Here is a 19,889-nt window from a genome sequence, read left to right on the forward strand (position 1 = left end):
TGATACAGAGTCTGAAGAAGACCTTGCTAGAAGGTTGAAACGTTACGTTTAGTTTATGTTTTTAATAAAATAAATTACTGCCTTGGTCAGCATATTTAGTTTTTCATAGCATGATGAAATCACGTTAAGACAAAGACCGAGTCTGCTGTCACGCGCATCTTATTTGAGGTTCCAGCAGAAAAAGAACGTGGCAGCAGACACTGCCTTCTTTATTTCCTGAATTTATCCGTAGGTTTATCGCAAACCTCGCGGATTGACTGTCAAATGTTCTTCACCTTCTTAATCCGTTTCCGTACTGCGCGCGCAAGTATTGTGATCATACGGGAATTTGTTCTTCGCTGTAGCGAAGTAAAATGGCGGTGCAGGTGGATGGTGGGGGAAAGGACGAATTAAAGACTCAGTTTATTACTAGAGAAGGAACATATAGACTAATGACTCTGTCTGAATATTCGAGACCCAATAGGGTTGGTTATACAAACACTCAAGGTAGTACGTCAGTGCGTGTATCATTCGTAACATTGCCGGATCCAAGTGGTAATGGCGACAGAATATGTTTCAATTTTGGCAGGGAACTGTATGTTTACGTTTACAAGGGAGTTAAAAAGGTAAGATAAAGTTTCTAACATTAACTCTTTCTCCAACATTAATCAAAATGTTATATTTTGTAATCCATGTTTTCACTAAACGGCCAAATTTGTGGAGACCTAGTTAGGACGCAGTGTTAGTAGGTGTTACTTAAATGATCTGTGAAACTACTTTTACTGTGAGTTTTGGCGTTGCTCTAGAAAATTGTCTGTATTTTTACCTAACCACGTATAATTACAGTGATGTCTTACTGTCATCAGTTGTATCGCATTCAGTGTTACCGGTAGTGTTATGTTCTAGAGCCTTATGGCGTTAGAAGCCGTAATTTTATCATACTTCATGTTGTCCCCTTTTAATAAGATGTTAGTTAATAGATGTTCATGGTTTCTGAATGAGGCACTAAAAAAAAAAAAAAATACACATATTTTTGAATTTTTGTGATAATCGAAATTATTTTGTTTCAAACCAAGAGCACCTTATATCTAACTTTACAATAACAGAGGGAACGCTTGTTCCCCTGAGACATCAGGGAAACTTCACATAATTCCATTGATTAAATTACATCTTGAAATCATGGATGAGGGGTTCCCCTCAGAAACATCAGTTCATCAAGATGCTTATGTAAAGGAAACAAGTCAAATGCAGTTTCTATTGCAAGAGTGCAAGGCTGAACTTAAGAAGGTAAATTTCTCGTATCGGACAAACAGCTTAAATTTCCTAATTTTCTTTATTTCGATATTCGTACTTACGTATTCTGCATTGACGAACATTGCTGAAGGTGACATTTCGCTTCTTTCACCGAAAATAGCTATATTTGCGACATATCGAGTAATTTTTCTTGCTTGCTTCTTCTTGCTTCTTCCCTTCCGTAACACGGGAAATGGCCGTCACAGTTTCACCACCGTAGTCAATATGCAATGTTTCCACCCCACCTAGCGTAGAAAGTGCAAGATCGGCACAATTGCTCATTATTTACCGGTGAGGAGGAAAGTCGGAAACGTGTTCGGGAATGTAGTTTTGATCCATTTTAATGCGAATGCATGTTGTTTTCTACTAAAATCTATTTCGGACGAGCTATTGCTGCTGCCGCCATTTGATTTCTGCAGGAGAGCACAATACACTATATTGATGCTGCTAGAAGCCGATGTTGTCCGAATGTCGGAAACGTGTTCCGGAATGAAGTTTTGATCCATTTTAATGCGAATTCATGTTGTTTTCTACGAAAATCTATTTCCGAGGAGCTATTGCAGCTGCCGCTATTTGCTTTCTGCACGGGAGCACAATACACGCTATTGCTACTGCTAGAAGCCAATCTTGTCCGTATATGCTAAATTGAACGAAAGAAGTGCTAATGGAACCTAACCTAACAGGCCTAACCTAACCTAGTAGGCATACCTCGTCCCCGTGATGGTCCGTGGGGCTATCGTGAACTTTTGGCCCAAAAATTATGCCTACTAGGTTAGGTTAGGCCTGTTAGGTTAGGTTCCATTAGCACTTCTTTCGTTCAATTTAGCATATACGGACAAGATTGGCTTCTAGCAGTAGCAATAGCGTGTATTGTGCTCCCGTGCAGAAAGCAAATAGCGGCAGCTGCAATAGCTCCTTGGAAATAGATTTTCGTAGAAAACAACATGCATTCGCATTAAAATGGATCAAAACTTCATTCCCGAACACGTTTCCGACATTCGGACAACATCGGCTTCTAGCAGCAGCAATAGAGTGTATTGTGCTCTCCTGCAGAAAGCAAATGGCGGCAGCAGCAATAGCTCGTCGGAAATAGATTTTAGTAGAAAACAACATGCATTCGCATTAAAATGGATCAAAACTACATTCCCGAACACGTTTCCGACTTTCCTCCTCACCGGTAAATAATGAGCAATTTTCAACACGTTGATCACGTTCAAATTTAAACGTGTGACCAGTTACATAAACGCATGTTTGGAAACACTGGCCCGGATTACGTCATCACGCACAGGCTACATCCACCTGGAAGTAAATGGATGCAAGAGCTTTCGTGCAACGGTCACACATTTATATCGAAAAATAGATGATTTACCGTCAAAATTCAATGAACGATGCGAGAAAACACTTCCCCGAACTTCCAGAAGTATAAAGAAACTGCATTCGGTAAGTAATTTCTCCTGTAAATTTGATGAAATCCGTTTGTCCCTTACGAGAAATTTACCCTTAAGAACAACATGAAGGTATTTTTAATTCAGTTTTATTATTTGTAAAAAAATGGTAGAAGGTAAAAATATGAGCTTTTATGACTGAAGGGCAAGATGTGAATGTGAAATCTTACTCTGCCCAACCCCCCAAAGTGAAAATTACTATCCTGGGGTTGGGGGAGGGTGGGCCGTTTGCCACTGGAGAAAGATGGAGGGATGCTTGTATGGATCAACATAGAGAAACTTTGGAGCGAATTTACAATATAGAGAAAGTCTCCAATTTTGTTAATTTTCGGTATACTAACTAATTTTGACCTCCTAATCACGAATCTGTTGAAAAAAACCGGGGATCACATCTGAAAATTTGAAAAAAAGCCGATTGAATTTTTTTATATGTATAGGTGTATATGCGTAGTTTTACGAACAAAAATGTAATCTCCTGTCATTGTGTCCAACCACGCCGTTGTTTTACAAGAAAATGATTTATGATGTTCAATTCTAGTACGATCCCTATTTTTTCGATGAATTTAGGGGTGAAATGAGTGCTAATGGAACCTAACCTAACAGGCCTAACCTAACCTTGTGTGAATGTTTCGTGAGGCTACCCGTGGATGGTTTTTGGGGCTAACGTCAATGGTTTGTGGGGCTACCCGAAGATGGTTTGTGGGGCTACCCGTGGATGATTTTTGGGGCTAACGTCAATGGTTTGTGGGGCTACCCGTGGATGGTTTTTTGCGCTAACATACAATTTTTCATCAAAATGTACAATTTCCAGACGTGACCCCCCGGTTTTTTACAACAGATTCGTGATTAGGAGGCCAAAATTAGTTAGCACACCGAAAATTAACAAAATTGGAGACTTTCTCTATATTGTAAATTCTTACCGAAACTTTGTTGGAGGGATGCTTTATGAAAATTTTCTTAACTTCCCCATGTTCCCCCCACATCGTGCACTGCTGGACCCACTGAGAAAAAGAGAATATTGCTTTTATTGTAACAGATAACTACAACTGAAGATGGATTATATTCTGAGGAAGCAAGAAAGTAGGTCAGTAGAATTGAGAAAAGCTGTGAATTACAGGGTGATTCAAATGAAGGGGGGTTACGTCATGAGACGTATGCAGCATCTGGTTCACGTAGCAAAAGCAATGGCACTTGTGCATTGGTGAGGTATAGTGGGCTTCAGAACGAGAGTGCTCATTTACAACACCTGCTGTGTGCTGTATTAGTATTTCTGTATGACTATTGTGTTTATAGAAGTCAGCTTACTGGATCTTTTCATTTGGTTTAGTTTTGGCCACTATGGGTATAGTTTCATTTGGACCATCCTGTAGTATACTTGATTTTTTACCTGCTGCTGTGTACATTCTATCATGGTAGTCAATGTCGTTTGGTAGAAAGATTCAAGTTCTGACTCTAATGCGATTTTCACAAGTTGAACATGAAGATGTGTAAGTTGTTTTGAGATGAATGTTATTTGGACTTCTATATGCTGGATGTTATGGTAACAGTTTGTTATATCGGAGACACATTAAAATCGGATATTTTGAGTTTCGCATGGTAGCCTACGTACTTACCAATTGTGTATTGTGGAACATAGTTCAAGGTGCCATTATGCTTTAGTTCAAGGTGCCATTATGCTTTTTACACGAAAACAAACACAATTTTTCACATAGAGAGTAGTTTTTGTTATTCCTATTTTCGCTTCCGTAAACACAATTTGGCAGGCAGAGGTTGACTAGCGTTGTAGGTATGCAGTGTTTCCAACCTTCTTCACAGAAAATTACCTACTATCGTGTTCCTCACGTGTGCAAATTGTACATTATGCACGGGCAGCTGACGGATAGCCCCACAAACCATTTCCAATAAGGTTAGGTTAGGCAGTCATAGTTAAAAAGAAGGGGTTGGAAACACTTGACAGGGGGGTTACATCATCAAACGTATGCAGCATCGGGTTCGCGTAGCAAAAGCAATGGCGCTTGTGCGTCGGTGAGATGTTTCTCTTCAAAAATACATGATTTCCCAGTCAAATAGATTGCACGATGAAAGAAAATACCTCGACGAACATTGGAAACCATATAGAAACTCATTTCCGTAAGTAGTTTCTTCTGTAAAGATGAAGAAATGTGTCTCCGATATAACAAACTGTTACCGATGTTATTAACAGGAGAGCTTTTCAAGTTTGGAAATTGGTATGGGTTAATATTTGAAATTCGTAAAGATTGGATATGTTTCAAAGTTGCTGGCATTAATTTTTGCACAAATGGTTACAGTAGTTGCAGAGGTTGTAAATTTTCACTGTCAGAGTTTTTGAGATTGTCTTTCTTTTTTTATATCATTCGTGCTGATATGTCATGTACTTATTTCACAATAAAACTCCGAAATGTGACATTGACTTATGAATAACCCTGTATTGACTACTCTGGAAAAAAAATGAAGATTCTGGAAAACTCATTAAAATTCATGCTCAACCTTGTCTTGAACCGAGATCTCTGGGATAATGTGCCATTGGTGTTCCAACTGAGCTAGACCTGGCTTCGCCTGATATAATACTATTATTCTTCAAAAACTTTTAAGATTTTAATGTTGAAAGTGGTTGATGAAGGTAAATCTTATGTATTACACGTACTCTGGTTCAGGTTTTGTCAGGTAGGGGGGAGGGGGGCAAGTACCAGGATAAATGTACCAATAATAATAATAACAAAAACAACAACAATGATGATGACATTATTATTATTATTATTGTTAATAGTGGTGGCAGTAGTAGTATCAAAGATGTTGTTATCCTCATAAATTATGCAAAAAGAGGCTAGAAGTCTGTGCTAAAGCATTTGTTTGGAACAAACTATTTGAAATAATTTTTCAACAAGTTCAATTTCACATTAGCTAATAATGGAAAACAAGCGCACAAACTGTATTTTTCAATGGTAGAAAATAAATGATAAATGCATTCGGAAGATAATTATTTTTGTACATATAACATGTATAACTTTCATGTACAAGATATGTTTTACACATATGCAATATGGAGCAATACATATGCAACATGCTAATACTAAGTTGTGTATGTATTCAAAGTTTATTCAATACTTATATACAACACACATTATTTAAATACATCACAGAAAACAAGTAGCTTATACTGCGAGCGAAGCAAGCAACAAAATTTTTTAGGTCCAGTTTTTTCAACTGAAAAGAATATTGATTTAATAGGGTGCAAATAATTTCACGGGGTGCCATGGCATTTTCTCTTTTACATCTTTTTCCATTTAGATCGCTCAGCATCCATGGCAGACCCCCGCTGCCCTCTACCTACAGCTCTGATCTTGGCAGGACTGAGGAAGGCAGTCATTGCGAGCGAAGCGAGGAAGAAGATTTTATGAAATTATTTTTATTTGCATAACATTTGAAATGAAGGTGCGGGTGGGGGGGGGGGGGAATTGCTCTTCTGTGTTCCACTGCATATGCCCTTAGCCATCAGGGTTTGCCCATTCTTGCCGCCAATAGAGTGCAAATAATATAATGGGGCAACAAGGCATTCTCTCTCTGATGATCTTTTTCATTTGGATCATTCGACGCCCATGGCTGACCCCCATGGCACTGCGAGTGAAGCAAGCAAGATAATTTTACGAAATGTAATTTAATGTGCATAAATTTTGAAATCGAGGGGCCAATTGCTCCTCTCTGCCCCCCCCTGCAGATGCCCTTAACCATCAACTTTTGCCCCCCCTCCCCCATCCCATAGAATTGACTTCTGTCGAAGGTTGGGGGCAATGCTCCTCTGGGGTTCTGTCACTGCTGAGGTAAACTTTGCATTGTCATTTCGTGATTTTTCAGTGTTTGGAATTTTTGTTTTGTTAAGATTTTTTTTTCAGTTGTTCAAGTTAGGCAGTTATGCCAGTGGTTCTCAAGGGAAATTATTATGGCATGTATGTTACACAGGCATGCATTTTGTAGCTCTCTGAAAGTAGGTGTAGAGTGACCACAAACAAAAGAATGTTCAGCCCGAAATCCATTGTGCACCATCCCTGTTATCCCTTCAACTCATGCCATAAAGAAGCCTTCTCCACACGGGACTATGATTCACAGGAGTCCTTGGTCTGGACAGATTATTTTGCATGTGTTTACACTATACTGGGAAATTATGGTGTGCTAGGTAGTTTAGCTAAGTGATTTAAGTCAAAGTACGTTTACATGTCCAGTGCCAGAAACGGAAGAGTATACATTTACATATATTTTTTTATATATTTGCTTTAATCATCCTGTTCAAACATGTTACAAGGCTGTTTACATTCATACTAATAACAGACACAGTGAGTCTTGATAATGTTGAATTTTTTAAATACTTAGGCTCAATTGTGAATACCAATAATTCAATAGAAGAAGAAATAAGAAAAAGAATTATAGCAGGAAACAAAGCTTGTTATGCAAATAAAAAAATATTGAAAATTATCTCTGCTAGGGATGTGACGAAGCTGAAAATTTACCGATGCCGATGTACTCACCGATAATTTTTGGAACCGATACCGACGCAGATATTTAACAGATTCCGATACATAAGATTATTAAACAGAAATGTGATGTTATTTTCAGCATGACAAAAATAAATTTGCTATGTACATTTCTATTGCATATCATATGCATATATATTCTCAAGAGATGCGAATGTACATTTGCATCTACAAAATGTTATGTGAAACTTTAAGAAGAACATGGATTCTCAAGAGATTAAACATTAGTACACAAGCAGTTCTTTGAAATGCAAAATGAATTCCTGTTATGCCAGATTCAACTTCAGAAACACGAGATTTGGAAGCACTTCAGGAAGTAACCTACTTCTTCTGTTATCGCAAATCTGTTCAGCAACACTGAACACTCAATCACTGAATACTGATGCAGCTGGTATGCCCAAGTATTTTCTCAGGACTTCTTCAGGTTTGAATATTCATTTTTAAATTTACAATACAACAGCAGATCCTGGTTCAGCGTTGTACTGTTTTATTTCCGATTTATAGTTAGGTTGATCCTCTGAATGAGTTTGCAATAATTTTATTACAAAAACTCTACAATAATGACGAATCATAACCACATTTTCAATAAATCTTGCAAAACTAGAATATAAAACTTATTAGAAGGTAAAACTCTAGTATAATCTGTACCGGTTTAAATATCGGATTTTTGCCGATACCGATGCCAATGTGTCAATTTTGGCCGATTTTCATACATCTGTAATAGGCTTCGGCACATCCCTAATCGCTGCTCAAAAATATCAAAACTTAAGTTATATTGGACAATCATTAGACCAGTGACGACATGTGCCTGTGAAACATGGGTCCCTGAAAGATAGCCCAATACAAAAACTACTAATATTTGGAAGGAGAATATTTAGAAAAAATATTTGACCCTTCCAAAATGAGCGATGGGTCTTGGAGAATAAAAACAAATGACAAGTTAGACCAGTTGATTAAGCATAAGAATATGTTTCATAAAAGCCCAAAGATTAAGCTGGTTAGGGTATATCAAACAATTGTCCAATGAGAGAACAGTTAAAAAGATATATAAATGAAGACCATTTGTCAAGAGGCCAGTAGGTAGACCTAAAGTTAGATGGGAAGATGATGTTAGAAATGATATTGGAACAATGAAGATCTCAAATTGGAAGAAGAATGCCCAGGATAGAATTAAATGGAAGAAAGTTACTGAGCAGGCTAAAACTCACAAAGAGTTGTAGTGCCAAGTAAGAAGTAGTTTACATTCATATAGTTTGTGGATTAAGAAAGTACAATAGTTATCATATTACTGATTGATAAAACTAGAAATGAAAAATACTACTACGAAAACATTCTGGTTTCGAAAGATAAGGATCATAACATCGTTATGTTTGATTTAGTTGTTAAAGAATAAATGCCAGCTTTGAAGTTGTTGCCTAAGTGATTTCATATTTTGGATTGAATGAATTAGAAAGATGATAAGTCTTTCAACTTCTTGAACAAGACTTATGACAAAGCTTAAATCGAGAAAACCTGTAGCTTCTATTAAACTATGCAGGTAGTCTTTTGCCACAAGTAGTACTTATCCTATGCTGCATAGCATTCTCTCTCTCTCTCTCTCTCTCTCTCTCTCTCTCTCTCTCTCTCTCTCTCTCTCTCTCTCTCTCTCTCTCTCTCTCTCTCTCTCTCTCTCACACACACAAACAAACAAACAAACAAACAAACAAACAAACTAACTAACTAACTAACTAACTAACTAACTAACTAACTAACTAACTAACTAACTAACTAACTAACTAACTAACTAACTAACTAACTAACTAACTAACTAACTAACTAACTAACTAACTAACTAACTAACTAACTAACTAACTAACTAACTAACTAACTAACTAACTAACTAACTAACTAACTAACTAACTAACTAACTAACTAACTAACTAACTAACTAACTAACTAACTAACTAACTAACTAACTAACTAACTAACTAACTAACTAACTAACTAACTAACTAACTAACTAACTAACTAACTAACTAACTAACTAACTAACTAACTAACTAACTAACTAACTAACTAACTAACTAACTAACTAACTAACTAACTAACTAACTAACTAACTAACTAACTAACTAACTAACTAACTAACTAACTAACTAACTAACTAACTAACTAACTAACTAACTAACTAACTAACTAACTAACTAACTAACTAACTAACTAACTAACTAACTAACTAACTAACTAACTAACTAACTAACTAACTAACTAACTAACTAACTAACTAACTAACTAACTAACTAACTAACTAACTAACTAACTAACTAACTAACTAACTAACTAACTAACTAACTAACTAACTAACTAACTAACTAACTAACTAACTAACTAACTAACTAACTAACTAACTAACTAACTAACTAACTAACTAACTAACTAACTAACTAACTAACTAACTAACTAACTAACTTACTTACTTACTTACTTACTTACTTACTTACTTACTTACTTACTTCGATCTATATGTACCGTGCCGAAAACATACAAATAATTTTATCAGTGTTTTCTTTGTATAATGAAAAGAAATAAGAACCAATTTAAATAAACAAAATCATCAGAAATGATTTTTGTAATGATCATTTTTATACACTCAGGTTAAACAAACACATTACTTGAAAGAGACACAGAGATCCTTTGCTAGAATCAGTTCATAGCTTAAGAGATTGGTGTGGAATTTTAAAATAAGTTTGAATGATTTGTAAAAGAGAAATATTTTTTTAGTAAGGAAGTGCAGCTCACGATGAAGAGTTCGAGAACTGAAGGAAATCTCAAGATTTGGGATAGTTTAGAGACAAAAAATGTATGTGGTTATACCACCATGGAAGAATTGAATGTATCAAGTTTTCGTCAAAATCTGATACTAAAGGTGGTAAGGTCTTGTTGAACTGATGTAGAATTTTGAACCTTTACATGATAGGAACTGACGAACTAACTATACGGCGTACGCTTTTAGAAGGAACATGAGTTCAGCCAATACGCAGCCAGTGCTGTCGCGCTGCTGCCAAACCAACTGCTAGCGGAAAGGAAACTCAGAGATTTCGCCGTGTCCAATATTGAGCTTTTTATATATAATGCATGCACCTGATATTTGAGTACAATGAAATATATAGTAAAGAATTCTACACAGGATTATATCATATATAAGAGAAACTCGTACCTGAAAGAAGTTTGAATGTATTTATTATAGATGAACTGCAAGGCCATCATCATCACTCTCGTTTCTGTTTTCTGGCATATTTCCCAGGAGATTTGAATAGGGGTTCGCCGATTTCTGTGGTAGATACTTTACCCTGTTTTATAATGCGCAACACATTATGCACACATACACCACACGCTTTAGCCGTAAGTTCTGGACTATGAGAAAACACTGTTTCAGCACGCACTTCTTCCGACACCAATTCCTTGAAGCAAGAATACACTACATTTCTGTCTTGTGAACGTAATATTTTACCCTTCGTGCCTGTAATAGGTTTCGAGAGCGACATTATTAATTTGATTTGATTTACTTTATTTTATTTAACTTTTCTGTCACTTTTGGCTAATTGCGAAGATGGGAATGAGTGATGATATGATGAAATTCATGGATGGACATTCACAAAATCCATGTCCAGTCTGGGATTTGAACCCGGGATCCCTGACGTCGTAGCGCGATATGCTAACCACTCCACCATGGGGGCCGGCGCGAAATTATTAAGTAACACTCGCGGAACACACACTATTGCATAACTATCGAACATAAGGGCTGGATTTCATAACGCGCTACGACGCCAGGGGTCCCGGGTTCGAATCCCGGGTGTTTGTAGGTGTTTCTAAGTGTCCCTTCATCAATTTCATAATATCATCAACCATCCTCATCTTTGCGATTAGCCAAAGGTAGCAGAAAAGCGAAGTAAAATAAACCAACATTTAATCAATCAATAAGGGCCATATTAAATCGTCTCACAACTGTTCTTTGTGGCGTACGAGTACAAGTATCTTACACCGCCCTTGTTACGAAAACGCTGAACTTGAAAGTGACTCAGACTCGCAATGCTAGTAAACGCCCACGACAATGAAGGGCCCCATTGTTCATATTCAGCCGAATTTGACACCCATAGCTTTACCAAGACACAACTCAGCGGGCTTAACAAGGTGGCAAATAAAAAAAAAAGATGGAACCCTGAAAGAAAACGAAGGGTCATTGTGTGTGTGTGTAGAGACGCGCTGTTTCCCTTGTTTCTTCGAGAAACGATATCTCCGGCTGTAGGCGACGGAAATGCATGGGACTTGGGCAGTGAGGTTCATAATGTCGTGTCCCATGCAATGATGAGCCTTAAAGTGGCGAATTTTATAAAGAACTTCTTGCGCGCAAACCTAACTGTACAACGTTGCATTCCTGCTATTGGCTGGTCGCCAAGGACACACTCTCCGTAACTCCGCCCGATATCGCTTCTAAAACCGTGCGTCGTATAACTCTCTAGCCTTCTTAAACCCGAAGGTTCATGGCTGCAGCAACACAGGCCTTCCATCTGTCCCTATCTTGAACAAGATCGATATACTCTTCTGTCCCTACCAATTTCCCTTAGGTCTATCTCAACGTTGTCCCTCCATCTTCGCCTTGGCCTTCCTACAGGTCTCTTACCATCAGGTTTCCCAACAAGAATCCTGTAAACTCCTCTTTCCTCTCCCATTCGTGCCACATGGCCTGCCCACCTAAGTCTTCTTGATTTAATCATTCTAATAATATCTGGACATGAATACAAATTATGTAACCTTCTCCACTCACCTGTCTCCTCATCCCTTTTAGGTCCAAAGATTTTCCTAGGGATCTTATTTTCAAATACTCTCAATTTATGTTGCTCTTTCAATGTAAGGGACCAAGTTTCACATCCATATAATAATACAGGCAAAATTACTGTTTTGTATATTTTAACTTTTAGTTTCTTAGATATTAAAGGAGAAGACAAAAGTTTATGAAGAGAGAAGTAACATGCATTTCCTGAATTAAGCCTACTTTTTATTTCCTCTTTAATATAATTTTCATTTGTTAATATTACTCCTAAGTATTTGAATTTGGAAACTAGTTCAAACGAGTTGTTATCAATAATTAGATTTTGATTATTACCTAACACATGATAGGAACTGTATCCATAAAATCAAATAATTATCCTCTTACCCAACAACAAGATCAGTTGATCCTTTACACAAGTTCATGTAGCTTTAACCTCAATTACAGAGAACCCATGCAGACCCACGGTGCCAAGCTTGGTCTCCATCTGCAGTATTGTGATATGGAAATTGTGTATGTATATCTATCTATGCACACACAATCAAAATTTAAATATCATACAAATATAATTGGTTCTCTCTAGATAAAACACAGTTTGAGCGAGATTCATTTTATTGGAATTATTAAAATAACAGAATAAATTAATAACCTTAACTCATAATGATGGCATTTTCTTAGACCCCAGGTCATAAGTACAAAAGCGAACTTTACCTTTTAAGCAGCAACAAGGCCTGCACATTGGCTCACACAGTTAGCTTACTATGTCTGCAGTTTCTTCTTTTTTACATGTTTGTAACATTTTTTAAATCCCAAACATACTTTGAACAGTTAGATTTTTCAAGTCTTACAAACTCCTCATTCTATTCAGTACCTATTCTTCGGTACAAAATCTCACTGCCATAGCTACCTCCCATGGTTGGAAACCACACATTCACATTCTGCAAACCTCAGATGATGATTTACAATCATATCTCAAATGTTTCTCTCGTTCTGTACATATTATAGAAATCATCCAACATCTGGCACGGGGGCCGGCACAATAATAATAATAATAAAAAAACTTGGATAACTGAGACACGGGGCTATTACAGTACAAGAACGTACTTTCGAATTATACATTTAAACAACAGTCTGAAAATAATGAATAAATACGTTTGGCACTCGAAAAACGAGCAATGCACTATATTAACAAATTTTCAAATTACAATTAAAAATGTACTCTTATTTATGTACGAAATGGATCTTGAATCATTAATATTGTGTGTTCCTAGTTTAAAGCAACAGGGTCAGCATAAAATGTCAAACAAAGTATGAAAATACATTGCTTTTCGTGTTCCTGCTATGAAATATAAATTATTTCACTTCCTTCCATCCACTATGTAAAGCTCAAATACGTTGTATATGAGAATGTGAGCACGTAAAAATAAGAACCTTTCAATACACATGCTGACAGACCTGCCTAAGCAATTCAAAATATCAAATCATATGTAACAAATCCTGTACACCATTGTTCATTAGGACTGTGAAATTTGATACAGTAGTAACATATAATGAAACATAATTTTAATGCCACAGCAATCGTGGAAACATAAATGAATATAGTCATTACTTCCATGTTATAATGTAGTTTTTCTATCTTAAGCACTGTGTTACCGAATTGCAAATACGAATGAGGAAATATGTTTTTTAAAAAAAACCTAACCTACATGATTCGTCCACATTTTGTGCAAAACCTTCCAAAAACGTTTCCAGAATAACAAAAATATACAATTAATGTGAGCCTAAATGTTTGTTCTCTTCTCGATGCTATGAACGAGAAGAATATCGTTCATTCTTTCTGGATCTGAATCTCTTTTCTGAAATTAGATTCCCAGCTGCACTGAAATTCCTCTCACTAGATGCATTTGTGGCAGGAATACAAAATATTCATCGAGCTACCTCTGATAGCCTTGGATACGTGTTTGCATTCCTTTTCCACCAGCGAAGTGGTTCATCGTCATCGACATCTTCTCTTCTGACGTATAAGTCCACTTCATTAATTTCCACGGATTCATTACTGTCCTCTTGCCATTCTGAAAACAATGTCTTCATTTTTTTATTGGTGATTGCGCAGGTTGTACTTCAGGCAACCGACCAATGTCTATTTCGGAGCACATCTCTCGTAGAGTGTAGACTTTGTTCTCTCTCTTCTGAAGCGAGAAGTTTGAGTTTTCTAAAAGATGCCCATAAGAAAGTGCCAATTTTATGGACATCTTGGATTATAACTTTTTCATCCAAGAAACGTAGTGCACGTTTTTTAATTTCTCAAATTTCGTGAACTTCAACTTCTGAACCCACAGTAGTACAAGTTGAATGGTCGGGTATGCATCTCCTTCCATTGCACCAGTGACCTCCTTGAAGGGTTTCAGAAACTGGAACAAATGCCCTACCAAATTGTTGTCATAGCCTAGTAATTTTTTCACGACGTTCTTTCTCGTTAATACTTCGACTACCTTATTATACTCCACAAATATAGAATTTAACATAATACACTGCCCTCCAGAAATTAAGCAACAACAAGAAAATGTGAGGTAAAAGAGAAAACAGTTGGAGAAAAGAGAAGAAGAGTGGTGGGCACGCTGAAAGAAAGCAACGAATGCGTTAGGGAAAACAGGTGAGTCATAAAGTGCGATCATCGTGCCCTCGCACGGATTTCTGGCGTACCAGGTATTGGATTGTGTTTGATTCTATTGGATGATCACCATTTGTTGCTTAATTTATGGAGAGCAGTGTATAAAAGCTGTTCCATCGTGTTTCAACCTCTTGCTTGAGTGTGGTTTGCAAATGCTCGACTGCTCCTGTCTTCTTCATGTATCGCACGATACGTTTTGCAGCATTGATAGTGTTATATTATAACAAGTCGGCAATTGATTGTTAAGGAAATGTTCATCAAATACATGCTTAAGCACTGTATTTATGCAATGTGCTACACACGGATAATGCAAATATTCGAGAGCTTTCCGAATATTTGGCCCTTGATCCGTGACAAAGGTGATTTTCTTTGTGCTCCTAATGGATTCCAAATTCTGTCAGTCTTCCTTCAATTTCCCCTTTGATATTTTCTCCTGTCTTGTTTTTGTCGGGGGAACTTTGTTGTTGCTAATGCACAATTCTGGAGTACCAAACCATTGCTTACGAAATGGGCTGTGATGGTAAGGTAATTTTTTTTTTTTTTTTTTTGTAAGGGTCGGTCCACAAATCTGCAGTACATGCACAAGCAAACTTTTCAGCTGCATTAATAATTTCTGGCATAACTTTTTCTCTTATAGCATCTGCTTGTGCTCGAATATTTCTTGATATGGTCATAGGATGAGGAAGAATATCGTCAACACTCACATGTCCATATTCGGCACCGATATTTATTAGTTCCTGGGATAGATTTCCAAACCTGCTTCCTGATACAATATTAAACGGGCGAAGATCACTGGTATACATTTTCACACACTCTCTGTCAGAATTTGCTTTAAATTGTGTGGCACTGGATCTGACCTTCTTTCTTCGAAACTTATTTTGCACGTATGTGATGTTAAATGTGTGGTAAAGGATGAGAAGGACAACAAAGTCGAGCAATTTTTGCACGATACGTAACCATTCTCTTGACCATCCTGCGTAGTTACTAACATGAATTTGTCCCATACTTGACTTTTCATTCCCGTTCTTGTATGTAAGTTGTATTCCTTGTTTAGAAGTTTCAGTTTTACTTCAGCTTTCACCTCACGATTCATTTTTGACAGCTCACTAAAACAGGAAAATGGCGATTATACCTTGTACTACCAAGGATAATATAGCTATATATGTGTGAGGATAAGTAAGTCTCCTAATCCAGGTGAACTGCATAAATCACTAGGCAGATACGGAAGTGGCTAGCACCGTCAAATGGTAGGAAGATATTTAACAGCCCCAAAATCATTATAATCAATAGGATAGTCCATGGTAAAGAATTATCGTATATATTCAAATAATTTACACTGTAAAGTTCATATTTATATTACATTTTGTTTGGTATTGCTTTACGTTGTGTATGTGCCTATTTAAATTTAAAGAAACAAGCCATTTTAAACATGTTAAAATTAACTAGTCATTATGAGAGATTGTTGAGACTTCTCTCAAAGTTAGTTGTTGACCAACTTGTGGTAGGTAACTCAGGAAGGACCAAGGAAATTAAGATTTTGATGCACGTGCATTACTATTTAATGTGTGTGTATTCTGTAAATTACTTTCTTACTCAAAACAAACATGTTGAGTAAAAAGTACCATTTTTTATATTAACTCACATTCAGACATGTTCTTCATTTTAAGAATCATTACTAATACGTATCATTAATTTATAAATGTAGTATTTTCTAAAAATAAGTCCTGTTCAGTGGTGATACTGTAAGATAATTAAATTTGAAAGCATTGCTGCAAATAACTTCTGAGAATGCAAACCAATAAACACCAAGCTGTATGCCGTGTGGCACACCTCATCTGTAACTGACTAAATTGCTGATTGTTTGTCGTGTTGAAGGTGGGGGGTATCGGAGAGATGTTTTTTTTTTTCATTTACTTTAGGCCATAATTGTTCGTATAGCTCCTGTTACAATATACCAGAGAGTTCGTGGTGACATCTAATACTCCAACAGCTTTTCGGATATTCTTCTTGTTCCACATATTTGGATCTGCCTCATCCATCTTTTAAAGATATCCCAAGCACGAGCCTGATTCGAGTGTGTTGTCTTCTCCCACCAGTTGGTTCTGATTATGCCGAGGTAGAGATTATTCTTGGCACTTCCTAGTTTTCTAGTGTATGCTGATCGTTTTGCCTGTTCGAGCGAAATTCACTCGTGATGTCATGGTAATCGAAGAGCTGTCAGTTCGTAACACTATCTAGCGTCGTCCGTGTGAACTATTTGCTGGTCGAGCGAAAGACTCTCTTGGCAACACTCTAACGCACACCAACACTGATTTCATGTATTTCCCATAGTCAAGTCTGTATTTGATGAAACCAGAAGCCACTTTGGTGCGTAAGTACAAAAGCATACTTTTGTACAAGCGTGTGATATCCCCATTGAAGGTTCCAGGTTCGAGCCCTGACTTGGGGTTGGGCATTTGCAATTACGCAAAAGTGATAGCAAAGTAATGTAAAGTCAGAAAAATACAAGAAGAAATGAAATGAGAATTAGCTAAATGCCTGATGTGTTATCCTGAAACATTATAAAATTTTAATTATAGATGGGATTCACATGCCTGTTCATAAGAAGTGGCAGGCACACTTGGTAGAGTTAAAAAGTTTGGGTGCTACTTTATATGGACAGGAGCATGCAATAATAGTTATACAGGGTGATCCAGAAGTCCATGAGACATTTTAGAAATTGACAACACGTAAACTATGCAACGGTTAGTGGTAATTCTGATGCCGATAGAATGACTCTCCAGGTTATTGTCGGGAAACACTAGAGGCGCATAGTTACCATGGTGTGTCTCTAGGAAGCATTAATAGCAAATATGATGCTAAGCAGACATGAGATGCTACCCTAGTCTCCTGATTTAACTCCTTGTGACTTCTTCCTCTGGGGATTTGTGAAGGATACTGTCTTCATGCTTCCATTCCTCGCCAATCTCCAGGAACTTTACCACAGATGTGGCACTGATCGACTGTGAGACGAAATGCAGTATCACTTAGATATCTGCCTGCCGTATCAGCAAAGGTGGACATATGGAACATTTGTGAGGTGTATACAAAGAAACTTGGAGAGCTTGTCATTTTATCAATATCAGAATTACCCCTGTCAGTTGTATCGTCTGTCTATAATAAATTCTAAAATGTTTCATAGACTTACGAATCACCCTGTATAGCTAATACTAGTGAAATGTTCATACATGAAAAAACTTATTTTTAATTTAATTTGTGCATTTTGTATATTGCAGGCTGCAGATTTAACAAAACCAGTGGACAAGAAAATGTACAAAGGAACCAATCCCACATGCCATGACTTCAACACTTTCACCGTAACTGCAGACAGTGTCTCCCTACTTGTGGGCTTCTCCACAGGCCAAATCCAGTTAATAGATCCTATCAAGAAGGAGTTGAGTAAGCTTTACAATGAAGAGGTAAGCACTTCCCTTTCTATTTTCTAGTAGGCCAAGGGTTAGGAAAATGTATTGCTTAGAATTTTTTGGAGGAATTTTAAATTACCTTCATATTTTATACTACAGTTGAACCTGAGTTATACATATGTCAAGGTGAAGAGAAAATAAAAAAGTTTAACTCTGAATTACTTGGAAACCAGATTTAGATATCATTATTAAAATACTGTAATTGTATCTATTTTGAGGAACAAAATATTCATAATACAGTTAGTTATTTCTGTCATAAACTGGTAAATTAACGAATCTAAATGTCTGATTCTTTTGTTCCTTAAATACATTAAATTTACCACTTTATTAGTGAACACTTTGGTACTGAAATACTACAGTAGACACTATAATTTTACAACCCAATTTTAAAAAAAAGAGTCATCTTGACTGTGCAAAGTGTGGTATAAGTGATGCCTAATTTTGCAGCTTTTTCAGTTTTAGTGCTATGTGGATTAGTGTCCACTTCCTATATATATATATTTTACTTTCTGGTCAAGTGTGTAACTTTTCATCTTTCTGTTCTCCATGGCTGACCAGTAACAACTAAAAACTATCACTTCTGCGACATAGTTGTAGCTTGGTTACGTACAAATCAACTGTATTTTATGAAACTTACTACATATAAATGCATTATGTACAAATAAGGTTTAATTATCAAGTTTTTAAATTATATTTTGCTGGGACCTACAGTAATTTACGTTTAAAACATAATTACGCAGAACTGAGTCACGTGTAAAACAGTCTCGGCTGTATATGTTAATCATTACATTTGCATATTCATAAATGCTGGTGACTTACTTGGAGCTGAGGCATCATCTCATGAACACAAAATGTCTTTATCTTGTAGGTATTGGTGATTTAAACTTTTCATTGAGAGTTTATTGTTTACATTACCATATCATGCACACGTCACAGTGTAAACCCAGCGTTCACTTTTATAGCAATGGGTATGAAGTGAAATAAATATGTAAATATTTTTGGCTGCTGCCAGATCATTGCAAATAGTGCGTGACGATAGACAATTGGTCATTATTGTAACATGCCTACCTCCAAATTCCAGAAATTGCCTTTTCTATCTATTATTCGGACGTATGAAATCTTTGCTGAGGTAGTTTTCAGTTTCCAAATGTCTCATTGAGAATTCCCGTTGCTGAGAAGTAACTTCCCCATATACTCAGGTATTTCCTGAAGTCTCTAAACAGAACAGTATTTGAATCGCTTTTTCACAGCAACAAATCATGCTAAGTACTTGCACTAGCATGTCACCCAATGACTCATTAGAAGCTTTTAGAAAAACCAAAATGAAACAAAGGCATTGGGAACTTGTAATATTATGGTTGTTGAATGAACCTTGCTGACCTCTGTTACAGAGTGCTTTGCACAGCATGCAGGGGTTCAAGGTTCTGCCTGAGATTGGGTGTTCTTTAAGTGTCCCTTCATCCATTTCATCATATCATCACTCATCCTCATCTTGGTGGTCAGCCAGAACGAAATCAATCAATGAATTCATTGAACCTCTCTAACATGCGTTATAGTGAATCCCACATAATATAATGAATCCCTCATAACTTACATGATACAATAAAATTACAAAGGACTTTCCTTAAGGGCATCGAATATCGGTGCCTCTGCCTTAAAATGAGTAAAATGTATTCACTTGAA

At 36.7% G+C, this 19,889-nt stretch overlaps 1 protein-coding gene across 2 annotated transcripts in view; it reads left to right on the forward strand.

Moving 5' to 3' along the window:
- Positions 1–346: 346 nt before the first annotated feature.
- The window catches only part of LOC146000245 (WD repeat-containing protein 20), a 44,614-nt gene continuing 25,071 nt past the window's right edge, over positions 347–19,889 (forward strand). For both annotated transcript variants that reach the window (XM_083137669.1, XM_083137668.1), the window contains exons 1-2: positions 347–605; positions 18,018–18,200. In XM_083137669.1, the coding sequence (XP_082993795.1) occupies positions 354–605; positions 18,018–18,200 (435 nt within the window). In that variant the 5' untranslated portion in view covers positions 347–353. The remainder of the gene's footprint in view (positions 606–18,017; positions 18,201–19,889) is intronic.

The sequence above is a fragment of the Lepisma saccharinum genome, chromosome 16, assembly GCF_977018435.1.
Source record: "Lepisma saccharinum chromosome 16, izLepSacc3.1, whole genome shotgun sequence".
NCBI classification, from domain to species: domain Eukaryota; kingdom Metazoa; phylum Arthropoda; class Insecta; order Zygentoma; family Lepismatidae; genus Lepisma; species Lepisma saccharinum.